The sequence below is a fragment of the Fundulus heteroclitus genome, chromosome 13 (assembly GCF_011125445.2).
Source record: "Fundulus heteroclitus isolate FHET01 chromosome 13, MU-UCD_Fhet_4.1, whole genome shotgun sequence".
Lineage (NCBI taxonomy): Eukaryota > Metazoa > Chordata > Actinopteri > Cyprinodontiformes > Fundulidae > Fundulus > Fundulus heteroclitus.
The window spans coordinates 22326008-22353140 of record NC_046373.1 but is presented as its reverse complement, the minus strand read 5'-3'; the positions used below and the strand labels follow the sequence as shown (position 1 = coordinate 22353140).

General features: G+C 38.3%; 1 protein-coding gene across 3 annotated transcripts in view; it reads left to right on the top strand.

Moving 5' to 3' along the window:
* The window catches only part of LOC105931635 (oocyte zinc finger protein XlCOF6), a 30904-nt gene extending 4955 nt beyond the window's left edge, over positions 1-25949 (top strand). Inside the window, exons 1-2 of one of the 3 annotated variants that reach the window (XM_021320439.2) lie at positions 19030-19389; positions 23713-25949. In XM_021320439.2, the coding sequence (XP_021176114.2) occupies positions 19206-19389; positions 23713-25589 (2061 nt within the window). In that variant the 5' untranslated portion in view covers positions 19030-19205 and the 3' untranslated portion in view covers positions 25590-25949. Of the gene's footprint in view, positions 1-4050; positions 7306-19029; positions 19390-23712 lie in introns of those variants that run through there. The other 2 variants (XM_036145415.1, XM_021320437.2) reach the window with 2 other exon arrangements.
* The last annotated feature ends 1184 nt before the right edge of the window (positions 25950-27133 follow it).

Genomic DNA, 27133 nt, shown 5'->3' with positions numbered 1-27133 from the left:
AATTTGTGAATCTCCATTTTGCATTTGTGAATCTGCTTTTTGCATTTGTGAATCTCTGTTTCGCTTTCATGTCAATGACGTAATTTTGAGACATTCCTACTGCAAACCTAGATCCAAATATAATTGCCACTAGATTTGAATGCGATAAGATAATAGTGCGTAATTTTAATAAAAAGTCCAACGTTGAGCGGAGCAGAGAGACCGCAGACCTCCGAGGGAAGCCGCAAACAGGGCTGATGTTAGACCGTCTTTAGGCCAAGTAGTGTGCGTAGTACCGCTGGTTCTGATTTATTTGTTTTGTGTTTATCTGACTGACGTGTCAATACTTGCTGGAATAAATTGCAGCATATAAAATTAATAAATAGGGCTGTCAATCGATTAAAAAAATAATCTAATTACATACTCTGTAATTAATGAATCTAAAGTAATTGCATATAATTTTTGCTGTGAAAGTATTTTAAATATTTAAATTCAAATGATTAAATTAATAATCAGTATTAGATACATTAAAGTTCAAAAACTCTTATTCACATTCCATGCCTTCAGACGTTTTAACATGTGTCGTTGTGGCACTGCCATCTGCTGGTTGTTCCGTGGCGGGTGTCTTCGCATTCAAATCTAGTGGCATTTATATTTGGATCTAGGTTTGCAGTAGGAATGTCTCAAAATGACGTCATCGACATGAAAGCGAAACGGAGATTCACAAATGCAAAAAGCAGATTCACAAATGCAAAAAGGAGATTCACAAATGCAGATTCCACATACAAAGTCAAGCATATTTATTTTCAAATCTCGAAAATATATTTACAAAGACACGTTTATTTATATAAATTTGTTTATTTATTTGTCACATTTTTATATTTGTATTTTGTTTATTTATTTGTATGTCACATTTTTACATTTGTATTTTGTACTTGGATATTTATAAATGTATGTATATGTATATATATCCTTTTATATTCATTCAAATCTTTTTTATATTTATTCAAATCTTTTTAAGACAAAATTCACTCCATATAAAGAAGCCAACTTATGGGACTTTAGTGCTTAGTTTTTTTTGCTATTTTTGGCACTTTTTGATGCTGCAAGGGGAGACCCCTTTGTCCATGAATCCAGACGTGCCATTGTTTACACGCGGAACCAGCTCCTCGGACTACGGGACTCTACTCGCTACGGCCCAGTTCCCCACCACGCTGAGAAACCAGACATCCCCGCAGACATACGGAGGAGATGGAGAGGCTGCAGGGGTGGCAGGACGAAGCGGAGGAAAAGTTATTTTCCATCATCAGAAACGTAAGATCTCTCCGCAACAAGACCGAGGAACTCGCAGCACTAACCCATTTCCAAAGGAGGTACAGAGACGCTAGTATCGTGTGCTTTACGGATACGTGGATAGATGGATCTGTCCCGGACTCAGTGGTCTCCCTGGACGGCTTTAAACTCATCCGCGCAGACAGAACTTTGGCGAGAGCGGAAAAAAGAGAGGAGGGGGCTGGCGGTGTTTGTGAATGAGAGATGGTGTAATGCAGCTCACGTTCACGTGAAGCAGCAGATATGCTGCTCAGATGTTGAAATTCTCGCAGTGAGTTTGAGACCTTGTTACTTGCCGTGAGAGTTTGGTCACGTGATCGTGCTGTGTGTTTATATCCCTCCCTTCGCGGACGCCACCGCCGCATGTGAGCGGATTCACGGCGCGGTAAACAAACTGCAAACACAGCACCCCAGCGCTCTCCTGCTCATCACAGGAGATTTCAACCATGTCTTCGTTCCACCCTCCCCACGCTCACCCAGTACGTCACGTGTACAACAAGGGACAATAAAACGCTCGACCTCTTCTATGCAAATGTTAAGGACGCCTACACCTGCTGAGGACCTGTGCAGACGAGCTCTGTCAGGTCCTCAGCTACATCTACAACCTGAGCCTCAGCCTGGGGGTGGTCCCCACCCTGTGGAAGACCTCCTGTGTGGTACCGATTCCCAAAACACCGCACATCAAGGAACCGGCCTACTTCAGACCAGTCACTCTGAACTCCCACCTGATGAAGACCATGGAGCGCCTCATCCTAGCACACCTACACACCGTGGTGAGCCCCACCCTGGACCCGCTGCAGTTTGCCTACCGGCCCAACATAGGAGTAGAGGACGCCATCATCTACCTGCTGCAGCGGGCGCTCACCCACCTGGCGACCACTGGGAGCGCTGTGAGAGTCATGTTCTTTGACTTCTCCAGCGGTTTCAACACCATCAGACCGGTGTTGCTGAGGGGGAAGCTGGAGGATACTGGGGTGGACAAACATCTGGCTGACTGGACCATGGACTACCTCACTGACCGCCCTCAGTATGTGTGGCTGCACGACTGTCAGTCAGAGGTGGCACTCTGCAGCACCGGGGCCCCCCAGGGTACCGTTCTGTCTCCGTTTCTTTTTACCCTCTACACCTCAGACTTTACTTACAACACGGACAGCTGCCACCTTCAGAAGTTCTCTGATGACTCGGCCTTGTGGGCTGTGTGTCTGAAGGGAACGAGCTGGAGTACTGGTCGGTCATCATGAACTTTGTGGACTGGTGTGAGAAGAACCATCTGTGTTTAAACACCAGCAAAACCAAGCAGATGGTGATCGACTTCAGGAGAAGACCCCCCACCTCACTCCCCCGTGAACATCCAGGGGCAGGGAATCGAAACTGTGGAGAGTTTCAAATACCTGGGTGTTCACGTCAACAAAAAACTGGACTTGACTCATAACACCGAAGCTCTGTACAGGAAGGGCCAGAGCCGCCTCCACCTCCTGAGGAGGCTGAGGTCCTTTGGTGTGAACAGGCCCCTGCTTAAAACTTGTTATGACTCTGTGGTGGCCTCAGCCCTCCTCTACACTGTCGTCTGCTGGGCCCCTGGCAGCACAGAGCAGGACAGAAAGAGGCTGAATAAGCTGATGAGGAAGGCTACTTCTGTCCTGGGCTGCACTCTGGACTTGGTGGAGGAAGTGGCTGAGAGGAGGATGTTGTCCAAGCTCACATCCATCATGGACAACACCATCCACCACCTGCACCAGACTGTAGAGGAGCTGAGCAGCTCCTTTAGTGACAGACTTAGACATCCTATCTGTAAAATGGAGCGCTACCGCAGGTCATTCATCCCTGCTGCCATCAGATTATACAATGCTGCACTATAACTGTAACTGTAATAACTAATGTGCAATAACTAATGTGCAATTCTATTTAATACACTGTGCTATAACCTGTGCAATAATCCTGAAAGACTGACTTCTGCTGCTATTACCACCTGAATATACTATGTCAATACTTATGTGTATAAGTCACCGTGAATGTACATAAGACTTCCTCTGCCTTATTTCTATTTCTTTTTGTATTTTTATTCTTATTTTCTTTTTTTGATCCACTGTATATATGAGGACACACTGTGTATAACTGATGCAACTTTTCCTACTTTTGGCACCTTCTTCTGGTTATTGATTACTGAGCCAAAGTGTCAAGTAAATTTCTCCGATGTGAGATCAATAAAGCCTATCTTATCTTATCAGAAATTACTCTGAATATCCACTGACCCAGCTTTCTGAAATGGGGCCCAGATCATCTTGTGACCCCCACTTTGGAAACCCCTGTTCTATATCGTATAAAGGCTCCAAAGCTTCATTTTCATAATTATTTTGCAGCTTAGGTTCTGTTTCCACGAAGAGCCAGTATTAAGTTAACTTGCCAAGCCAAAGTGATAGTAAGTGGCACTCTATGTTTTGCACATTATTAATCTGCCGTTGCTTCTATCTAATTTGTATGGGGAAAGGAAGAACAGAGCCTTCCGAGCTGAAACAATCTTTTGTCTTACGATGTATAACACAAACTGAGTGACAGTAGTTGGTTATTGGTTAGCGGCTACTGTTAGCTTTCTCAAATTTCCATATGCATCCTCAGTTTATTGGTAGTAAAGCTAATAGTTTCATTTGTGGAGTATGAGTTAGCTTCACAAACTCATACACCACAACTGCATTCTTTTACTCACAAGTATAAGCACTGTTTTTTTTCCTTTTTTTTCAGATCCCCAAAAATATGGTGTGTGTAAAGACGAGGGGGTTCACACTGAACTCGGCAACCAAGAGAGGACCTCCACTTTCAAAGAAGAGTTTCCAGAGCCTTGGCAAATAAAAGGGTGGGGGAAGGAAACAGAGCCTCTGAAGATAAAACAGGAGAAAGAGGAACAAGAACATCAACTGTTTAATGAGGAAGAGAGAAAAATCTGCAAATATGAAAAGCAATTTGTGCTGAAACATAAGACTGGTGACATTTTAATGATTTCTTCTAATGTGCAACAACTCCAAAATGAAATGGAACCAAACAGGAACCAACTCAAGTCTCAGGCCCTCCCTGAAGTGGCAAGTCAGAGTCCGGGAGGAAGCAATAATGAGGACCCAGGAAAAAGGAGCGTAAAACAGAAACAAAATGAGAGAGGGGATAAAACCAAAGAGCAGAAAAGAGCTGCTGACATGTCAACACCAAGATTTAACAAGAAAAATCACCCTGGGCAAAATATAGATTCTTCTAAAATTGGTTCTAAAAGCCTTTCTCAAAAAAGTCACTTGGGAACATTTACGACGGAGATGCCTTTCACATGTACAACCTGTGGATGGAGTTTCAGAAATAAAAGTAGTTTAACTTATCACATAAGAACTCACACAGGTGAGAAGCCATTCAAATGTTCAGCCTGTGGAAAGAGTTTCATGGATAGAAGTAGTTTAACTCATCACATGAGAATTCACACAGGTGAGAAACCATTCACATGTACAACCTGTGGAAAGAGTTACAGGCAAAAAGGTGGCCTAACAGATCATTTAAGAAGTCACACAGGTGAGAAACCGTTCACATGTACAACCTGTGGAAAGAGTTACAGGCAAAAAATGGGTTTAATTCGTCACATGAAAAATCACACAGGTGAGAAACCATTCTCATGTACAACCTGTGGAAAGAGTTACAGGGAAAAAGTTTCTCTAATTGATCATTTGAGAACTCACACAGGTGAGAAGCCATTCACATGTTCAACCTGTGGAAAGACTTACGCTAAGAAATTTACTTTAATTTATCATATGAGAACTCACACAGGTGAGAAGCCATTCACGTGTACAGCCTGTGGAATGAGTTTCACTCAAAGATTTTATTTAACTTGTCACATGAAAAGTCACACAGGTGAGAAACCATTCACATGTACAGCATGCGGAAAGAGTTACAGGGATAAAGGTTATTTAACATTTCACATGAAAAGTCACACAGATGAGAAACCATTCACATGTACAGCCTGTGGAAAGAGTTACAGGCACAAAGTTTGTTTAACTGTTCACATGAGAAGTCACACAGGTGAGAAACCATTTCAATGTACAGCCTGTGGAAAGAGTTACAGGGATAAAGGAGGTTTAACTTATCACATGACAACTCACACAGGCGAGAAACCATTCACGTGTACAGCCTGTGGAAAAGGTTTCGCTGGCAGATGTAGTTTAACTTATCACATGAGGATTCACACAGGCGAGGAACCATTCACATGTACAGCCTGTGGAAAGAGTTACAGGGAAAAAAGTACTTTAACTAAACACATGAGGATTCACACAGGCAAAGAACCATTCACATGTACAACCTGTGGAAAGAGTTACAGTGATAAAGGTGGTTTAAATAAACACATGAGAAGTCACACAGGTGAGAAGCCATTCACATGTACAGCCTGTGGAAAGAGTTACATGGATAAAACTACTTTAACTAAACACATGAGGATTCACACAGGCAAGGAAACATTCACATGTACAACCTGTGGAAAGAGTTACAGTGATAAAGGTGGTTTAAATAAACACATGAGAAGTCACACAGGTGAGAAGCCATTCACATGTACAGCCTGTGGAAAGAGTTACATGGATAAAAGTGGTATAATTTACCACATGAGAACTCACACAGGTGAGAAGCCATTCATATGTACAGCCTATGAATAAAATTTGACAGCAGCTATTTAACTGTTCAGAGAAAAATTCACACAGATTAAAACAGCCTTCTCCTGGTTGTGTTGTGAAAATAAACCAGGCAATAATTACAATGGTTTTTTTTAATTGTTTAATTAGATGTTTTGATTCTCAAGTGGATATATGTGCCTGGATGAAAGGGGTTAAATTTCTGTCACATACAGTAGGTGTTGGCAATCACAACACATTGATAAACTGTTTTTGAATATAACTCTATTCTCGGTCACTTGCCTGATGCTTGATTTTAAAGTCAACTTTTTTGGTTGAAGTTCACTGATTAGCATTTTTCCTCTAGCAACGGCCTTGTGACATTTTTATTTTGTTTTAAAATCAACAAATGTCTGGTCACTGCACCATTCTGTCCTGTAGTGCCATTGAGTCCTGATGAATCAGATTGGATTGGAAGCTACAGAAGTTCTCACAGGCACAAAGGACCTCCCCTCTCAGCAGGATTACATCAGTGCTATAAAACTTTGCTCCCACAGACAATATCTCTCATTCTTCACTCCTTCCTGGGACTCTCAGGGAGAGAGTCTGCCGTGGACCAGCAGCCATGGGGTGTCACATGGGGCTCAAAGCCCACAAATCCCACAAGCTCCACAGAACGGGCCTTCAGAGAAACTCTTCTGCCCTCGCTTCAATGGAGCGAAACAGGGGGAAATTCTTGTCCTCTACGGAGCGCAGGACCCGACTGAGTTTGAAGATTCACCGACCAGATCGAAGCTAAGATGCACTCTGACTTCTGCGCAACTAGCCGCGAATTATAGAATGCCGAAAGCTTTGATTATTTTTGTCAGCTGATGCAGGAGAGCGGACTCGAGATGATAGGGATTGGTCGCATTCTCTCACCAGACAAGCTGAGAGCCTAGAGGCTGCCAGCAGGACGTCGAAACTGCCCCTACCACACTTTCAGTTAGCTCATAGCTGCAGAGCTGCATGTCTGTTGCGGGAAAGACAAACAATTTTTCCTAGATCACTGCTCTCTTCCTTGATGGCCGAAGTGGAGCAAACTTGCATGAGACACCAACGGGTCTGGAAGGATTAAGGCAGGAAGAGTAAAGAATTCATTTAGAAATGTTTGTGTAGTGCGCCCACATGGTGCTTTTAAACACAACAAGCTAACGGATGTAGCTCATGCTAGCAATCTGATACCATGTCGTTGCTGACGTGATTTTTTTTATGATTATAATAAACGTTATCTCCACAAGGGTTTCATACATTGATGGGATATTATTTGTTATGTTATCCGGCTCTCTCATTATGGCTAAAAATAAAGCTGAATTATTTAAAGTTAGTTCCGAAAATGTCTGGTTATTCAACTAAGCTTGTTTTAAACATAAAGCTTGTTAATTTCGCTCGCTATCGTTTGATAGTACTGTGAGCATTATTATCACATTAATATTGAATATTAAAATCAATTTAAAGACGTTTTATTAACTTTAGGATTAGCCGATTTTAGTGACCAATCGCTGCAGCGACCCCTACCTCCTGGAGGTATAACCGCATTAATAAAATCAAGTGCTCCTATAGACCAGTTCACCCGTGACGTCAGCGCTACATCCGGGTCCTGTGGGTAGGCAAAAACAGTACTGTTCTCGTCTACTACGTGACAAAACAGGTGATTTAGAGCGTACTTTTAGTTTGATTAATTTTGGAATCTAAACAATGCCTACGACTTGTTGTGCTCCCGGTTGCACACAAGAGGCATTCCAAATCGTTGGATGTTTGTTTCTGTCGTTTACCAAAGGACGAATGAAGACGAAAGAAAGGGATAATTTCAATGAAAAGGAGGCAGGCAGACAATCCCAATCGACTGTGGGAGCCATCATACTACAACAGAATTTGCAGTCTACACTTCATCTCCGGTAAATACAACTTAATTTTGCACTGGTCATTGTTCTACTTAAACAATGATATAAATAAAAAACTAGGATATATACTTAAGTCAAGACGTAAACGTTTGTTTCGTAATAATATACGTACATGTACAATGTATGCAAACCCTCTGGCATGAGTCTGTGAAAAGGATTAATAAGACAAAAACACCAAAATAATCCTTAGTGAACAATGTTTTTTTTAACCTACCGGTGGCGAGTCTTCCTCTTTGCTGAGGCGCTGTCTGTGTCCGACTCCGCTTTCGGATGTTACACAAACATGTCTGAACATCCATCCATCCATTTTCTGACCCGCTTAATCCCTCATGGGGTCACAGGGGTTGCTGGTGCGTATGTCCCGATATGAAATAATTGTAGCCGTCCAGTGGTTTCAGAGCTTTCATGCTCTCTCCTCTGAGCATCAACTTACTCTTAAAACGATCTTGTGATACGTTATCTAAAGAAGAAAAATACATTGAGAACTCGTCGTTTCCTTTGTTTGCGTCCGCCATTGTGTTCGTCTTTTGCCAACCAGTCCGGCGCGTAGTGCGTGAAAAACCCGGATCAAAACAATAACAATGAACTGGTCTATACTTAAAGATTCTTACCAAGCAAATCAGTCTTTAAAATGTTATTTCCTCAAATAATGTATGTGTAATTCTGGATTTGAATTGTGAATGGGTTGAAACACATACCAAATGTTGTTCTGAATTAGTGTAGCTAATTTAAGCTCATTCCATGATCTTTAAGGTAAACTTTGGTTCTTTAACTCAAACAGAATGTTATTTCATCTAATAATGTTTCGTTTAACTCGGGATTTGCTTTGTGAACGGTTTGAAACACATGCCAAATGTCTTTCTAAATTAGTTAAGCTAATTTATCTCCATTCCATGTTCTTTAAGTCAAATTTGCAGTGAACTAGGATTCACTGAATTATTTTGATGAAAATCAACCACTTTTTGCTTATTTGTTCTTTTGCATGTATATAGTTCCTTAGCTTGGTTTTTTTATCTTCATTTTCCTTAGTAGTTTTAGTTAAGTTTCACTAGCCTAGTAGAGAGGATTTATTGATTGAAATGTATAGTTAATTTCAGATAAACAGCATTATATAATGATGTTTTCTGGATATTCATGTTATTTCTGTTATTAAATTCTTGAACTTGAAGAGAAGTGGTCACTCCTTTAAACTCTCCTTTACACTCAGAGTTTGCTGTTAAAAGATTGCCAGGGCTCGAATTATTCCTTTCAACCATTGTCCTGATATCATCTTAAGAGCTGATATCCACCGGATAATACCTAACAGACAGAGATTTATTTATTGAACATTAAATAACTTTAAACAGTGTATAATTGCACAACAGTCCTGTCTTGTTTTTTGTAGTGTAACTGTTTGGTTTCTATCAGTCTGCTAATGACTATATTCGGGTCGGCGGATCTAAGCTGCCAGGAGTGTGACTTATACAAGTACAATTAATTAATCTTATTGGATGAAGAATCATACACAATACACAGATTGCCTATGGTGCAGAGAGGATAAATTAGAGCCATTGAGCTTCAGGAGTTATTCACTCTTGTTTGATGAAAGTGAAACATTTAAAAAGGTACCTTTTGTTGATAAGAGAGGCAGCACATTTATTTGACACTTAGCCAAAAGTTTCTATTTTTCAGAATTTATTTCTTTGTCGGATTGAGCAGAAATTTTGTCTCTAAATATTCCCAAAGTTGTAATTTTCTTCTTTAACTAAATGTTTTTTCGTCAGTGGTAAACTCTCCTCATCCTTCACTTCATCTACTAACAAAATCTTAAAACCAAGTAAAGTCAGTTTAAACCTTTTTTGTTTGATTCACAATAATTTCAATTAATTAAAACCCAGATAGCTGGTACAACATATCCTATATCATTATGTCAAATTACTTAAAAACGAGGCAACTGTGTCTAGAAAATTACACTATTAGGGGCATGGGCTAAAGCTCCCATTGTTTCCAGCCTCTGACAAATGACCTGAATCAAATGTAAAGTGTAAATACTCCTCTGTTTTTGTCACATATGCATTGATCTGCAATTAGGAGGAAAGGTGCATCATCAGTGCTGTTTCAATTTCTAATTCTGATGCAGTCTTCAAAACTGAAGCTATAAAAGAAGGAGATGACTGACAGGTTGGCAATTTCACACTAAACCCTTAGCTGTTCCAAGCCTGCACCCTGGAATGACCTCATCTATGTTGTTCAGACACAGAAAGGTGAATAAATAATTAATTTTAATCTGAGATAATGCAAAACTGCAATATTTCTAAAAATCCCAGGTTAATCTTAGATATTTTATAATATTCTGTACATTTAAACTATTTTTCTTTTGACCTTCACAATGCATTTAGCACCATAAAGCATCATTCATTAGTCACAGTTAAAAGATTTAGTGTTTGTTACTTTTTCTATAAGTATGTACGCACTGTATGTAGAAGGTAATAACTCTGTAAAGCATCATTTTAGTACATCTCCAAGATTTAATCTACAATAAGGCATCTGACAGGGATGCCCGCTATTTACGCATCTTTTTGTGTAAGCAGCTGAGTTTTAAAATGCTCATATTAGAAATAGCCCCATTAAGGGGATTAGCGTTGCATACCAAATTGGTTCCATAAGTAAGTTGGCTGATGATTAAGTTTTGACTTTGAATAAAGAATTATCTATTTGTCATTGAAATTGTACATTCCAATATAATTTGGCTTGTACATTTAACCCATCTCTTAGGTAGCAGTTGGCAGCTACTCAAGCACCCAGGGAGCAATCTAGGGTTAAGGGTCTTGCTCAGGAACCCACAGTGTCAGTCTGAGAGGTTCAAATCAGGTACTACCAACCCTGCAACCTTCTCAGAGTGCAGGTACACTGCTCTAAGCACTAGGCTACATGAAAGATAAGCCCAAGCTCTCATTTGTGGTTAATGTTATTTAAGGTTTATTTATTGAATATTTTGGATTTCCCATGCAGGTCCAGAAGTGGACTGTGGTCAAGTGAGTCGGCTCTTGGAAATACACAGTCAAGCCAGCCAACATTTGCTCTGTTGTAAAGATACGCTTTGCACATACATGGTACATCATGGTCAGGCCAGCTGACAGCTTTGCTAGGGCCCTGGACAATGCAGTCTTTTTGCCCCTCCTCTACACCTGCTGCCACAACACACACACACACACACACACACACACACACACACACACACACACACACACACACACACACACACACACACACACACACACACACACACACACACACACTCAGCTTTAAAAGAGCGAGTCAGATGTGTGCTGTTAGGACCAGTGACGTGAGGTAGGGTTCATAGCTGGTGAGGAACTGATGTCATCAGAGTCAGATTTACAAATATATACACTCTACAGAGTAGACTCGTTGCAAAATGCTGAAGAAGACTGATTAAACTAAGTCAATTCACCAAGAGACATGGAAAAATATTGATTCTTTGATGAAAAAAAAAACAAACTAAATTATTTGTCATTTGATTGGTAACAGTTTATGAGTTATGATGGATTTCTGCATTTGTAACACATTCCAAAAATATAACACACATTACGCACGTGTCATTACAAAAACAAAACATGAATAATTATAGCTGTCTTACCTCTACTTATAAATTAAGTCCATGCGGTGCTTTTTCTGCATAAAAATATCGGTAATTTTCCGGTAAAAGTCCTCTTTATCTTCTTCAGTTTTAAAACTCTCTCAGTCTCAATGGAGCTCACTGCCAGGGAGGAAAGCCTTCCTTGATCAGTCCCGTTACCACAGACATATATACGTAGACGCGTCATAGGGCGCAGGTTCGCACGTCAACGTCACCGCCATATTGTATGTGGCAGAAAAAAGTTGAGTTCTGTTATTGTGAACGTGGATCAGAGAAGATGCCTCATTCCTGTGCTGCAATAAATACACACACACACACACACACACACACACACACACACACACACACACACACACACACACACATATATATATATATATATATATATATATATATATATATATATATATATATATATATATATTGTATATATATATTGTATATTGTGTGTGTATGTGTTATGAATATAAGGATCAATTTGTTAAATCTAAAAATTGTGGTCTTCATTATTTCATAAAAACCGTGTCACATGTGAACCTTTAGGAACAGACTTTTTGGGTGAGTATTAAAGAGGTAAAATTAATAATATGAGGGAAAAAAAGTCTTAGGTCAATAACGTAAAAATAAACAAACAAACACAAAAGTGATAATGTTATGATAAAAACATCATATTATGAGAATTAAGGGGGAACATTTCCAGAATAATCATAGTTTGCAGAATTATTTCACTCCTGGAGTAATAGGGCCAGGTTAGATTATTTTAAATATTTTTACTCTTCAGAAGAATAAATTCAGGAGAATGAAGCTAAAGGGATACGAAAATAAACTTGTAATATTACAAAAAAAAAAATACTACGAATACAAAGTATATTCAGAGATTAAAGTCCCTCTGATACTGTTTAAGTGACTGAGTAACTGCAGATTTGCCACATTTAAGATGGCGGACGCTCTGACGCATCGCAGCATAGGCAGATCCCGCCCAGTGACGCGTCTACTCTTATATTATGTCTATGCCCGTTACGGTGTAGGTACCAGATTGACTCGGGCTGCCAGATCGACTCGGGTCCTGCGCCTTCTGATGACGTCACTATACATGGTTGGTTTAACGTTTGCTGAATTGCGCAAAATATTGTAATTGGTCTGGACAACTTACTAAAGTAATTATAGCGGGGTGTAGGTTTTATTCGAGAGCGGGATTGGGTTTGTGAATGGACAATTTTACGAAGAAAATCGCCATGGTCCCTGCGCCTCCCGATGACGTCACCAGATTCTCCGAGGGGGTTTGCGCCTCCCGATGACGTCACCTTATGGCAACGCCACTCAAACAAACTACATAGAGCCCGCGGTCTGCATTTGTAATAAATCAATTTTATTAAGTTAATTTAGCGGTTTCTTTTTTCTCAAAAGCTTGAACAAATATTCAAGCCATTTTACAAAAAAATAAAAAAAATCAACAAATATTTGACAATTGGCTCAATGTTTGGAAGAATATTGTTAACAAAAATGGAAGGGCTAGCCAGACTAATTTATCCAGCATATATCTTAAATGTACCAAATATCACAATAAAAAAATAATCAAATTCATCACAATTTTATCTGGAATAATAAAAAACATGCGATCAGAAAGAACAACATCAGTACAATTAGAAGGAATGAACATTATTGATTTTAAAGTGATGAATGCCGTGATAAAATTAAATTTGGCTGCTGACTTTTATTAAAAAATGAAATGAGTTTATGGCTTAGTTTCCCTTCACAACTTAAAAAAGATTTGGAGGAATTAAATTTCTCTAAGGTTGTAACTTTGATCCTGCAAAATTACCGATTAAATTGTCAGACTACCACACAAGTATTCCAAAATGATGTTAAAAGTTTTCATGCCTTGACTAATTTACAGGAAAATAACCCGTAAATTAACAAAATAAAATTGATTTGTAACAAATGGAGACCACGGGCATAATGTAGTTTGTTTGAGTTGAGTTGCCATATATAGACGTCATCGGGTAACGCCCAAGCCAATCTGGCAGCCCGAGACGATCTGGTACCTACACCGGCTGTATGTTTAGAGTCTTTTTAGTGCTTTACTTGTTTAGCATAACTCGCTAATAATACATCCATAACTTGCTGTCACTCTACAATTCTGGGATCAGGAGTGGTGCCCCTTGAGTGCCCCCTGCCTAGAGGCCAAGGAACTGCTGGCCTCACCTACAACCAGTTCTCCGCCGTTTATGATCGGCCAGCAGCATGAAAACATGTTACGTGCACACAGTTTGATGACCAAAACACAATTTGTAATTCACATACATTAAATTGTGGAAAATCAGTTCACAACTGTTTAAACAATTGAATTTATGATCTGGAGACAGGAAGATGCATTCACAGAATGGAAGCCAGCGCAGCCTAGGGGAGGCCAAGCTTGCTGCGGCCTCACCAGCTTTGCTATCAAGCGCCACCAAGGATTTACATGGAAAACAGCGAAACGTCTTCGATTTTAAAGAGAATATGATCAAAAATGAGGAAAAAAACTTTTATTACAAATGACTGAGTGAATCACAATTTATATTATGTCATCATCATTATATATTTTCTTTCTTTCCATGATGACAAGTCCTGGCCTGGCCTCACTTGCCTCCCCTGACTGCACGTCTTTGTGGATGTTACTTGTGGAATGTGCATCTAATAAAAGAGTCCTCCTGTTGGCAAGCAGAAGAACTGCAACTTTTCACTTCCTGAGTCTTCCTTTTTTTAAACAAGTTTTAATAAGTTAAATAATCTTCCAAAAAAACAGTTTTGCTAACCATACATATATCGCGTCACATATGCTTACCTATACAGCAAGAAGGTTGAACAAATTAATTATCAAACAGGAGGGATGTAAGTTCTACCTCTTTACAACATGCAAATTGCAAAAGATGAATTACAAAGATGATAGTAATGTAAGATTTTAATGCAAATGATAAACAAGTAAACAAAACATTTTGGGGGTTAATACATGAAATTCATCCCAATTTATTAGAATAGGTTAGGATATTGTAATGGATAACTACCTTTAATGTTGTTTAAAACACAAGGACAAATGAGTTTTAAAAGAAAAATTCTAATTTGACTTTAAGAAAAGTTGAACAAGGAGTGGACCAATAATGTTTTGAATTTTGCTTAGTTGCAGATGAACTAAATAACTTAGATGACCTGGTATTATAACATATATGCAAGGAAGTTATTTGCTCCATGATAAACAATATTCTGTGAAGGATCTATATCATTGTTCTCAGCAAAATATCTACAAAAAATAATATAATAGTTAACCTACATATTGAAGAAACATCGAGGCAGTAGAAAAACCGAAATTAGTTTTACAAAGTTTAGCATTTTGATTTTGAATTGCAGGATTATTTGAGCAGAAATGGAGCAATGTTCTGGAATTTAGGTCTTAACACTTTACAGTCCAAAATCTTCACTAATTTAAAATATTTAACCATTGCATTTTTAAGCAAAGAACTCATGCCACTTGCTTCGGATGAGCACAAACAATTCAATTCAATTCAATTTTATTTATATAGCGCCATGTCATCTCAAGGCACTTTACAAAGGCAAATTCATTCAAATTGTACAGATTGGGTCAGAATATACAGATTGGTCAAAAAATAATTCTAGATAAGGGAACCCAGTTGATTGCATCAAAGTCTTGACAAGCAGCATTCACTCCTGAAGAAGCATAGAGCCACAGGGAGTGGTCTGCATTGTCCATGGATTTGCAGCAATTCCTCATACTGAGCAAGCATGAAGCGAAAACAAGTTGATGAATCTTGGAACCTTTACAATGTCATTAAATATTAGAGTAAAGAGGTTAGTTGTTCATGTAATATGATTTTACAATCAACAGGAGGACCATTTTAAAAATAATGAATACATTCTGATTTAAGCTTTTAATATAGCAGCATACTACATATTAGGATATGATTAGGGTGTGAGAGTTTTGAGAAAACTGAAATAGTTTTTATCTTTGAATATTGGACAACCATTCAGAAACTAGTGGGTTAATGGCTGAGAAGAACTGGCTCTATGAGAAATGAAGGAGTTGTTGTTTATATCAAGCTCAGTGGTCTGTTTTGAAAAGTTCCAGGCTTTGGAGAGCCAACGCATGTTCACGTCATCTGAAACCTTAAATCTGAAAGTATTTGCAGGTAACAAAACCAGAAATGGTAATTTCAAAGAGGTTTGTAGACACATCAGTTTATTCCAAATGATTAGTACAATATCAGTTTAAAAAACAATGTACTACTATGAAGGTGAATTAACTTTAAAATGTGATGACGCAGGATCTGTACAGCATATTATTAATGGGAAGAGCCGAAAGTAGCATGCAATCATTTATGGACTTGAGGGAAAAACAGTGTTGGAAACAGTGTCTGGAAAACAAAAAATTATTTAGACGTGTGGAACACTGAAAATAAATCTTTGCATGTGACATTTCAAAAGTTAAAATTGTAAACTGTTTATGTCATCGCAGACAGTATTAGTGCAGCTATTGAAGACTGGTCATTTAAATTGATGAATACTATGAACATATGGCTGTAGTTATGGTCAAAAGGGGGTATTTCACAATTTATTGCCATAATTGGTTCAGAATAGTGAAAAAATATTTACATTTAAATAAAGAATTAAGCACAGGTAGGAATGACTCACATTTAGGTAAATAGTATTCAGAGTTTCACAACACTGGTTTCAACTGAAGGTTGTCTAATAAATCTGAATTTCATTCGAGAGATACAAAAGATCTAATTGGCGTTCAACTTTGGGTGTAATTCAGTGTACACAGAATGATGTAAGTTTTTACAGTTTAATAGAGTATGAGTCGAGATACTAATGATACGACATGAAACATGGACACTAAACATCAATGTTAAATAAAATGTATATTATGGAACAATGAAGTTCTTTATGCCCAGATCACGTTAATTAATTAATAAGACTCTATCACCACGGACATTTTAAGACAAAATAATGCGAGCAATGAAGACTGTTCATTAGGAAATTATTTTGATATAAGGTACTGGTCAGTCTTTCCTGTCTTTTCAGGACAACCAAAGATCGAACTGTTATATTTTACTGTTTTAAAGCTGTTACTTCAGCTAGAAAGGCTGGCGGCTTGGGGCCTTCTTTGTGTGCTGGACTCAGAGACTCAGAGAAATGGTGTTTGTGTCTGGGGGCCCCTGAACCAGGACTGTGACAATGCAGTGCAATTTAATCAAAAAATACAAATCGGAGAAACGAAAACCTGTGCTACAAACCCATGGGAAGCAATGGGAAAACAATGAACGTTTTGTTTATACAGTGCCAGAGCTGATAGGGGTATGAAGAAGACAGCCTGACCTTTTACTATTGCCAAGTTTCAGCCCTGTTTGTATTAACACTGAACATCCTCCTAACAATGTCAAGAGTGATTAATCTTTAGCTATTTTCTGTTATACACAGAACGACAGTTATGTAAGCATTCCATCCAGGGATGATAGGAAACATCTGTTTTGGGTAGAGGTGGAGTCAACGTGGAGTAGTAAAATATCATGTTCATATTTATGTAACTGTTAGCTTATAAAAGGATGACAGTTACCCCATGTTGTTGGGATTGTGCCGAGTGAAGATGTGACTGTAAATGTTGGAATTAAAATCCCCCTGCTCGCTGAGAAGAAGAAAGAAGCTTTGTCTCGTTTCTACTTTTTCCGGCTCTACCCAAGTTATCTTTCTCCCTCAAGGTGTCATCACTTTGATCGCCATAGCAAACAAAGACTCCTTGTCCTCAGAAAAATTGGAAACCCATTACTTTATTACGCACAGACTACAAAATATTAGCTCTTGTTTAAATCAATTGCTTCCATAGTGGGTTAGCAACTGTTATTAAGGAATGCTAATCTGTATTCATGAAGGGAAGGAATGTTCATCATCATAGAAGACTTATTCTCAACATGCTAGACTATAGCCATTTTATTAACAGTGACAGTTTCATTTTATTCCTTGACTTCTACAAGGTGTTTGAACTGCTTGAGCATTGCTTTATTATGTAAACTTAAAAATGTTTATGCTTTGGGGGAACATTTTGTAATATAATTAAACTGCTTTATAATGACATAAGCAGTCCAGCAAGGGTGTTCAATTTCCCTTAAACTGTTTATATTGACAACCCAAATGCTTGCTTTGTTAATTACTCAGAACCAAAAATTTGTATGGAATTGCAATCTTTGACAGAGTTTGAGATAAGTAAATTTGCTGATGGCAAAACTATGATTGACATTGCACTAAAATCCATTTTCTGTCTCTAAATTTTGATAAGTGTGAAGTTCTTCCAATCCAGTCCGGCTCTGAACCGCTGTTGCCTCTTTTAAAGTTTATTCTGAAGTTAAATATCTGGGAATAACAATTTCAAAAGATCCATCTTATTAAAAGAGAAGATCAAAATATTGCCAAAGAGAATGAAAATAGTGGCAAATAAATATCTTTAAACCACTGGCTAGTTCAAAATATTTTGGGTGAGTTCTTTTATCAAAGGCTGAGGAAGTGTCCAAAAGTGGAGATCTTGTGAAAGGCTCCCCCAAAGCCAAAACATTTTTAAGTTTACATAATAAAGCAATGCTCAAGCAGTTCAAACACCCTGTAGAAGTCAAGGAATAAAATTAAACTGTCACTGTTAATAAAATGGCGATAGTCTAGCATGTTGAGAATAAGTCTTCTATGATGATGAACATTCCTTCCCTTTATGAATACAGATTGGCATTCATTAATAACAGTTGCTAACCCACCATGGAAGCAATTGATGAGGAACTTCAGCAGTTCCTCATCTCTTTAACTGAAAAATATTAAATTACTCATCTTCCCAATCACAATTTTCTTTACTGATAATATCCCCATTTATGTTGCCATCTCTGATGGATTGTCTAAAGCAGAATCTATATATCAAAGTAAATTAACTAGTTCGATCTTGCATGTTTTTTTAGTTGAGATAGTTTAGGAACTTTCCTTCTGATTAATCATTTCATCCTGTCTCCCTGAAAGTTTGAGCCTCCACTCCACACACATTTAGTCTCAGTGGGATTCATTTTAACTTCAGACATCTCAGAAAATAAGAAAATTATGAACTTTATTATTTCAAACTGCACCAAATATTTCAAAGAGCTGAATGAGACTGAAACCCGTCTGACAGCGTCTTGTACAATAATTTTGCTGCAGTTTAACAACAACCAGCTGGTTAAAGTAATTAATTTACTAAAACTGTCTACATTCAATGTCTCCGTTGACCTATTTTAGCACTGAACAGTCAGCTAAAGATTCATAATATAACTTCTGTTTTGTTATTTCATTCACCTACCGGAGAAAATGACTCCTAAACATTGAGAATGAAATGCATTCAATGCTGGATCTATCGATTTTTGGAACTATCTGCAGCTGCTTGAGCCACGTGACTTCCGCGTTCCTTTCTTTCCACGGAAGTCTATGGAGTGTCGCCACTCTCAGTTATACCACTCTGTTCGAAAACAACTCAGTGGAATGCGCACACATCCAACGACGCCTTGCCAGCGTTTATTAGATCGACGTAACTAGTGTGTCGTGGGTCTTATGCGATTACTAAAACCATCGTGTAAAAGAAACATTTAAAAGCAGTCTGGGGACGGTTTTGGTGTTTTGTATTCTTGAATGTTTGCATTGAAAATGTCTTCGGTTCAACCCCAGAGAGAGATGAACACCGAGCAGGAAACTCCTGCTGAAGAACCATTCTCTGAGTTCAAAGAAATCTTCGTCAAGCAGGAGGAAGCGATGGATGATCAGCGCAGACTGCTGGATTTCAGCCGGATACCTTTGATAATCTTACACCGAATAGGTATGAAACACCAGCGGTACTGACGATTTACTGATAACTCGGTTTAAGGAACGTTGTTTGGGCAGAGGCGGAACCCGGAATCCGATTTTAACCCCTTAAACTCAGAGGGCTTCAGGAGCAATGTTTGCCTGAAAACATATATGTGATTTAAATCAAGTACAGCGGAAATTTAAATGTTATTTTATTTGTATGTCACAAAGGCATTAAATATTTTTTTTAAGGGGTAACCACTTTTGCAAATGTCAATATGTTTGACTTATAGCAGGTGATAAGAGAAAGAAAATAAACACTGTAAAACACCATGAAACCTGCCTTGAAAGTAGAAGCCACAGACTTTATAGATCCACATCTTGATGATGACTGCAACAAATCGGAACTGAATCCGTTGATGCATACATGTTCCAGAGGGGGATTCAGTGACCAGTGTGCCAGGTGGACATGAGATTTTGGCACAGTTGTGCCTAAATGTGCCAAAACTGTCCCAAATGTAATTTCCCCCTGTAATGACGAGGTATTCAAAGCCAGTGGCGGATACAGGCGGGGGCACGGGGGGCACGCGCATCCCTTTTGGAGACCAAAATTATTTTTTTTAGAGCGGGCGGGCATTGGGCGGAAGCTGTACTTTTTTTTCTTTTTTAACCTTGGAGTGACCATCGTTCTATTAGTACTATCTTTGATGTGCCAATCAAACAATTCAACCAATCAAATCAACAACTGTAGACAACATACTAGCCAATTACAGCTGGAGAGGGGCGGGTCGCTTGGTGATACAAATAGCCTTCAGAGAGAAGCCTGCGCGGCTCGGCTGTGGTCACCATCGGTGTCGGTAGTGCGGGATGGATATTCGGTCTGATTACCAAACAATAACAAGAAGTGACAACGAAGCAAAGGAGAGAGAGCTGGAAGCAGCGCTATTCATTTCTGGTTGAAACGTCAGCATTGAAGTCAACACTGGAGTAAATATTCACGCTAGGAGGGTTAGCTAGACAGCTAGTTGCACAAGGAGCAGAAAAAGGGAGGAAAACTGCGAAACTGAAGAAACTTGGGTTACTTGCAGGCAGAAGGGAATTCTGCTTTTTTCTAATCCTTGTTCTCCCTAGCTTCAGTCAGTGTTCAGTCAGTGTTCAGCCTGACACCAGTGCTCATGTTTATCAGCGTGTAGCTTATGCTGGACTTTGAGTCAAAACACAGTGCTACAGATTGCTGTATCTCACTGTTAATTTCCAGTAACCCAAACCCAGCATAAAACCTGCCCAGTTTAAAAGAATAAAACAATCCCAAATCTCAACTCTCTCATGTTAAAAGCACAGAACTATTAAACACAAAAGAACATGCATTTGCACACAACTGAGCTGAAGCAAAGAAAACAAATCTGCACAAAATGTACAATTAGTCAACCAAATAACACACAAGATCACTTTAACAATCATGATATATCAACCGGAAAAAAAAAAAAAAAAAAAAAAAAAAAACTTTTGTCGATAGCTTCCCAACATATAATAATAATACATTTATTACTTATAATAATAGGTAATACATCTACCTTAATATAAACGTAATTTCTCTTACAGAATATTGCTCAATCAAACATTTCTCTTTCACAGCCATGAAATAATTTTAAGTTGATCAGTAGAACTCAACACCTCTTGGGGCGTTTACATTGACCAATACAATTTCATAGTGACACTTGATTAACCATTATTCTTTTCTTGTTTTATTATAACAATCAATATTATTCATTATAACTATTATTCATTGGTAATGTCAGATTCAACTCATTTAAAAAATAAATTGACCAGTAAAATGAGTTCAATGAGATGACATTCTATTAAAAGGGTTTTAGTATATATATATATATATATATATATATATATATATATATATATATATATATATATATAAATATCAAGTGTTTTATAAATGAACATAACAATGTTATGTGGCCTGCATGCTCGAGACAGCGAGACAGCATGCAACCTGTCCTGGGAGGGAGTGTGGAGAAATCGGTTGGTGCTGCTTGTTTTTGTCTTGTGACACTGCCTGTAAATCTTCATCATCCACAAAAAGTTTGTCCTGTAACATTACCATGGCTGTTCGTCCCGTCATCTACTCTTGACCTTTTCTGTTGATTTTTTGGGCCGAAATATGACAAAATACTTGGTTGACGTTCATGCTGCCACACGTTCTCATTCATTACTTGGTTAGCTAGCAGCTGCTCTTTCAGGTAAATAGCTAGATCCAGTAGGTTAGACTATTGTTTTTAAATTTGCGCCATCTACTGTCTGGACTCAGGAGTGGGTATTACTTTACTTTAACCGCTTCGAGCAGAAAACGTATTAATACTCTTTAAAAACAGACAACAAAAAATGTAATTAACAAATGTGAAGGACACAAGACATGTATTTATATTAGGGCTGTCAAACGATTAAAAGGATTGAATTTGAATCGATTAATCACATAATGTCGATAGTTAACTCGAGATTAATTGCAAATTAATCACACGTTTTATCCTTTTATTTCTTAAAGTGTAATAGCCTGTTTGGGCATTTTAATATGCAATTTTGCAATAAATGACACTAATAAAATACATGCATGTATAAAAAATATTTTTATTTTGTTATTTTTCAAGCACTTTTGAGAATGAGAATGAAGACATCCTAGTGCCAAATGTTAAACTCTGGACTATAATGGCTAAATGACTAATCATGACGACCTGATGTTTACACAATATGTAAATAAATTACACATTAACCATAAATTACAAAAAATAAATACTTATTTTCATGCAGATATGTTTTTTTTGCCTCTTAAACAAAGATAGACATGGTATTAGGCATATACATATAAATTAATAAAAATTGTAAATTCCAATAAAGTTTTATTGTTCGTTTTTACTCTCTCTGAGTTTTCACACCAACAACAATATTTTTGCTTGTTGTTTAAATCCATATTCATACAGTTTAAGCCTGGAAAAAGGTTTTAAATTTCCAGGTCATTCCAGTCTTGCAACTGGGCAGGAGCTTAGTACCCTGAATGAGATTGTTTAGCAACTGTTTAGTAATTCAAGGTCCTTCGTTTGACAACGTAATTCAGCCTTATTTTGTCAAATACAAAGAAAACAAAATAATAAGCTTTAAAGTGCGGTTTATGGGTTGGGTTTCTGCAATGTTCTCAGCATGTTAAAAGCTCATCTTCAGAACCAATGTCTGCTCAAAATGGTGATCTGCACCAAGTAATCTACTTTCAGCAGTTATCACCGATTATTGCACCGTAAACTGCAGAAAATACGTGCAGAGTTGCTCTGTCTGCCTTTACTACCATCGGCTCCTATGGCGGAGGGATATTTCAGCTGGATACAAAGTGTCTAGAGCACGCAAGTCTCTTAATAACCGCTGTTTCGTCACTTATTTTAGAGCCCAAATAAGTGATTTCACCTTCAGGAACGTGCCCAAAAAAACTGCAACCTGTGACTCATGAAATTTATAAGCGCCTTTAGAACAAAACGAGCCCAAAGTCGCATGAAATACACAGTCTGTGCAACAGTGAGCGTGGGTCTGTTTTGCTGCAGTCTCTAGCGCTCTTGAAACTATGGAAAGCGCCGAGGATAAAAGAAACACAGTCCGGAGACCACGGTGGGGAAAAACATTAGGGAACGGCGTGTGTGTTTTGACACGCAATTAACAGCGACAAAAACAATGTCGGCATTGTGGTCTAACGCGTTAATAACGCGTTAAAATGGACAGCCCTACTTTATATAAATTTTTAAAAATCCATGATATTACTTATTCAGACCAGAGGGGGGGAGGAATGTATCCCCCCCAGGGATAAAACATGAATGACCAGAGGGGGGGACGTCACAAGCAGAGGGGGATAAATCCTCCCCATCCCCCCCAGCAAATCGCACGCAGTATATATGTGTGTATGTATGTATGTATGTATGTATGTATGTATGTATGTATGTATGTATGTATGTAAAATCCTTTACCCTGAACTTAAACAGTGACCCCCCCGAGATATATAGTGGTGCGCACATTCATATGCGTTTGTGTATCTTTTGTTTGAAGATGTATAACACAAACTGAGTGACACCTGTTTTTTTTGGTTAGCGGCTAGCATTAGCTTAATCAAATTTCCATTAGCATCATCAGTTTATTGGTAGTAAAACTAATAGTTTCATTTGTGGAGTATGAGTTTGTGAAGCTAACTCCGGTTAACTGTGGCCACACCTGAACAGTGTTTATGCTCATCAAGGGATTAAAGTGAACTGCGCATTCTTTTACTCAAGTGTAAGCATTGTTTGTTTTTTTTGTTTTGTTTTTTCAGATACCCAAAAATATTGTGTATGTAAAGACGAGGGGGTTGACACTGAACTCGGCAACCAGGAGAGGAACTCCACTTTGAATGAAGACATTCCAGAACCTTGTCAGATAAAAGGGTGGGGGAAGGAAACAGAGCTTCTGAAGATAAAACAGGAGAAAGTGGAACAAGAACATCAACTGTTCAATGAGAAAGGGAGGCAACTCTGCATCGGTCAGGTTGAAAAGCAGTTTGTGCTGAAACATAAGATTGGTGACATTTTAATGATTTCTTCTAATATGCAAAGACTCCAAAATGAAATGAAACCAATCAGGAACCAACTCAAGTCTCAGGCCTCCCCAGAAGTTGCAAGCCAAAGTCAGGAAGGAAACAATAATGAGGACCCAGGAAAAAGGAGCGTAAAGCAGAAACAAAATGAGAGAGGGGAGAAAACCAAAGAGCAGGAAAAAGCTGCTGACATTTCAAGACGAAAAATAAACAAGAACACTCACCGTGGACCAAATATATATTCTTCTAAATTTGGTTCTAAAACCTTTTCTCAAAAAAGTCCCATGAGAACATTCAAGATGAAGATACCTTTCTCATGTACAAGCTGTGGAAAAAAGTTCCCCTATAGGTACCCTTTAACTGTTCACATGAGAACTCACACAGGTGAGAAACCGTTCACATGTACAGCCTGTGGAAAAAGTTACAGGTGTAAAAGTCATTTATCATTTCACATGAGAATTCACACAGGTGAGAAGCCATTCACATGTACAACTTGTGGAATGAGTTACATGTATAAAATTGGTTTAACTCAACATATGAGAACTCACACAGGTGAGAAACCATTCACATGTACAGTCTGTGGAAAGAATTTCAGGCAAAAAGGTGGCTTAACTGTTCACATTAGAACTCACACAGGTGAAAAGCCATTCACATGTACAACATGTGGAAAGAGTTACAGGGATCAAACTGGTATAACTCAACACATGATAACTCACACAGGCAAGGAACCATTCACATGTACAGCCTGTGGAAAAAGTTACTGTCAAAAAGGTGGTATAATTGTTCACATGAGAACTCACACAGGTGAGAAACCATTCACATGTTCAACCTGTGGAAAGAGTTACAAGGAAAAAAATGGTTTAACATATCACATGAGAATTCACACAGGCGAGAAACCATTCACATGTACAGCCTGTGGAAAAAGTTTCACTCACAGATATGAATTAACTTATCACATGAGGACTCACACAGGTGAGGAACCATTCACATGTACAGCCTGTGGAAAGAGTTACAGGAATAAAAGTGGTTTAACTTATCACATGAGAACTCACACAGGTGAGAAGCCATTCACATGTACAGCCTGTGGAAAGAGTTACAGGGATAAAACTGGTATAACTCAACACATGATAACTCACACAGGCAAGGAACCGTTCACATGTATAGCCTGTGGAAAGAATTACAGTCAAAAAGGTGGTTTAACTGTTCACATGAGAACTCACACAGGTGAGAAACCATTCACATGTACAACCTGTGGAAAGAGTTACAAGGAAAAAAATGGTTTAACTTATCACATGAGAACTCACACAGGCGAGAAACCATTCACATGTACAGCCTGTGGAAAAAGTTTCACTCACAGATATGAATTAACTTATCACTTGAGGACTCACACAGGTGAGGAACCATTCACATGTACAGCCTGTGGAAAGAGTTACAGGAATAAAAGTGGTTTAACTTATCACATGAGAAGCCACACAGGTGAGAAGCCATTCACATGTACAGCCTGTGGAAAGAGTTACAGGGATAAAAGTAGTTTAACTTATCACATGAGAACTCACACAGGTGAGAAACCATTCACGTGTACAGCCTATGAATACAATTTGACAGAAGTTATTTAACCGTTCAGTGAAAAATTCACACAGATTAGAAGGAAATTCTCCTGGATGTGTTGCCAAAATAAGGCAATAATTATAATGTTTTTTGTTAAAATTCTTTTATTAAATGTTTTGATTCTCAGATTAGATATTTGTGCCTGGATGAAAAGGGTTAAATTGCTGTCAGATAGAGTATATGTTGACGATCACAACACATTGATAAACTGTATTTGAATATAAGTTTGTTCACGGTCATTTGCCTAATGCTAGATTTTTAAGTCAAGTTTTTTTGGTTGAAGTTCACTGATTGCCATTTTTCCTCTGGCAACGGCGTTGTGAAATATTTATTCTGTAATAAAAACCAACAAACGTCTGTTCACTGCACCATTCTGTTCTGTTTTCTGTCTTGTTTTTTTAGTCTAACTGTTTAGTTTGTGTCAATATGCTAATGACTATATTTGTATCTGTGGCCCTAAGCTGCCAGGAGTGTGACTTTGACAAGTACAATTAATGGATCTTATTGGATGAAGAATTATACACAATACACAGACTGTCTATGTTGCAGAGAGGAATAATTACAGCCATTGAGCTGCAGGAGGTTTTCATTCTTTTTTGATGAAAGTGAAATATTTAAAATTGTAATTTATGTTGATTTGAGAGGCTGCACATTTATTTGAACCTTAGCAAAAAGTTTCTATGTGTCTCTAAATAATCACATAGTGGTAATTTCCTTTCTTAGCTAAATGTTTTTTCATCAGTTGTAAATTTTCTCTTCATCCTTAACTGCCTCTACTAACAAATACTTAAAACCAATTAGTCATTGTAAAACTTTTTGTTTGATTCACAATAATTTCAATTAATTAAAACCCATTGTTATAAGAATTATTATTCTGAAGTCACTATGGCCTCAAACCACTCAGACATAGGAGGCCTGGAGACCTGATGTCTGTGTATAAGATCCACTGTTTGCTGAGTGCAAGGCTGAATGCTGCGTAGAATGATTATTGTCTATGATAGACTGTCTTTGTTATGTCTCAAACCAAGGCCACGGTGCAGTATTAGGGGAAGCCCGAAAAGCGAGACAGGCAGAGACAGGGCAGAGAGAGACTGCAGCAGAACCGTGGGGTGCGATTACTTTCCATCTATGTGATCCCTGCTCTGTTTCTCAATAAAAGTGCTGGAAGATGGGAACTCAGTTACTATTGTTTAATATTCCACCCAAAACTCCCATAACACCCATATAACTGCTACAAGATATCCTATATCATTATGTCAAATTATTTGTAAATGGGGCAGGCGTGTCTTGAAAATGAAACTATTTGGGGCTTTGGCTAAACTTTCCAGTTTTTACAGACCTTAAAAATGACCCTAATCAGATGTAAACTGTAAATACTCCTCTTGTTTTGTCACATGTAGATGTAAATGTACATTGGTCTGTTTGGAAATTAGGAGGAAAGGTGTGTTGTTGGTGCTGTTTCAAGTTCTAACTCCAGTGTGATCTTCGAAACCAAAGCTTTTAAAAGGACGCTGACTGACAGGTTGTCAATTTCACTGTAAAGTATTAGCTG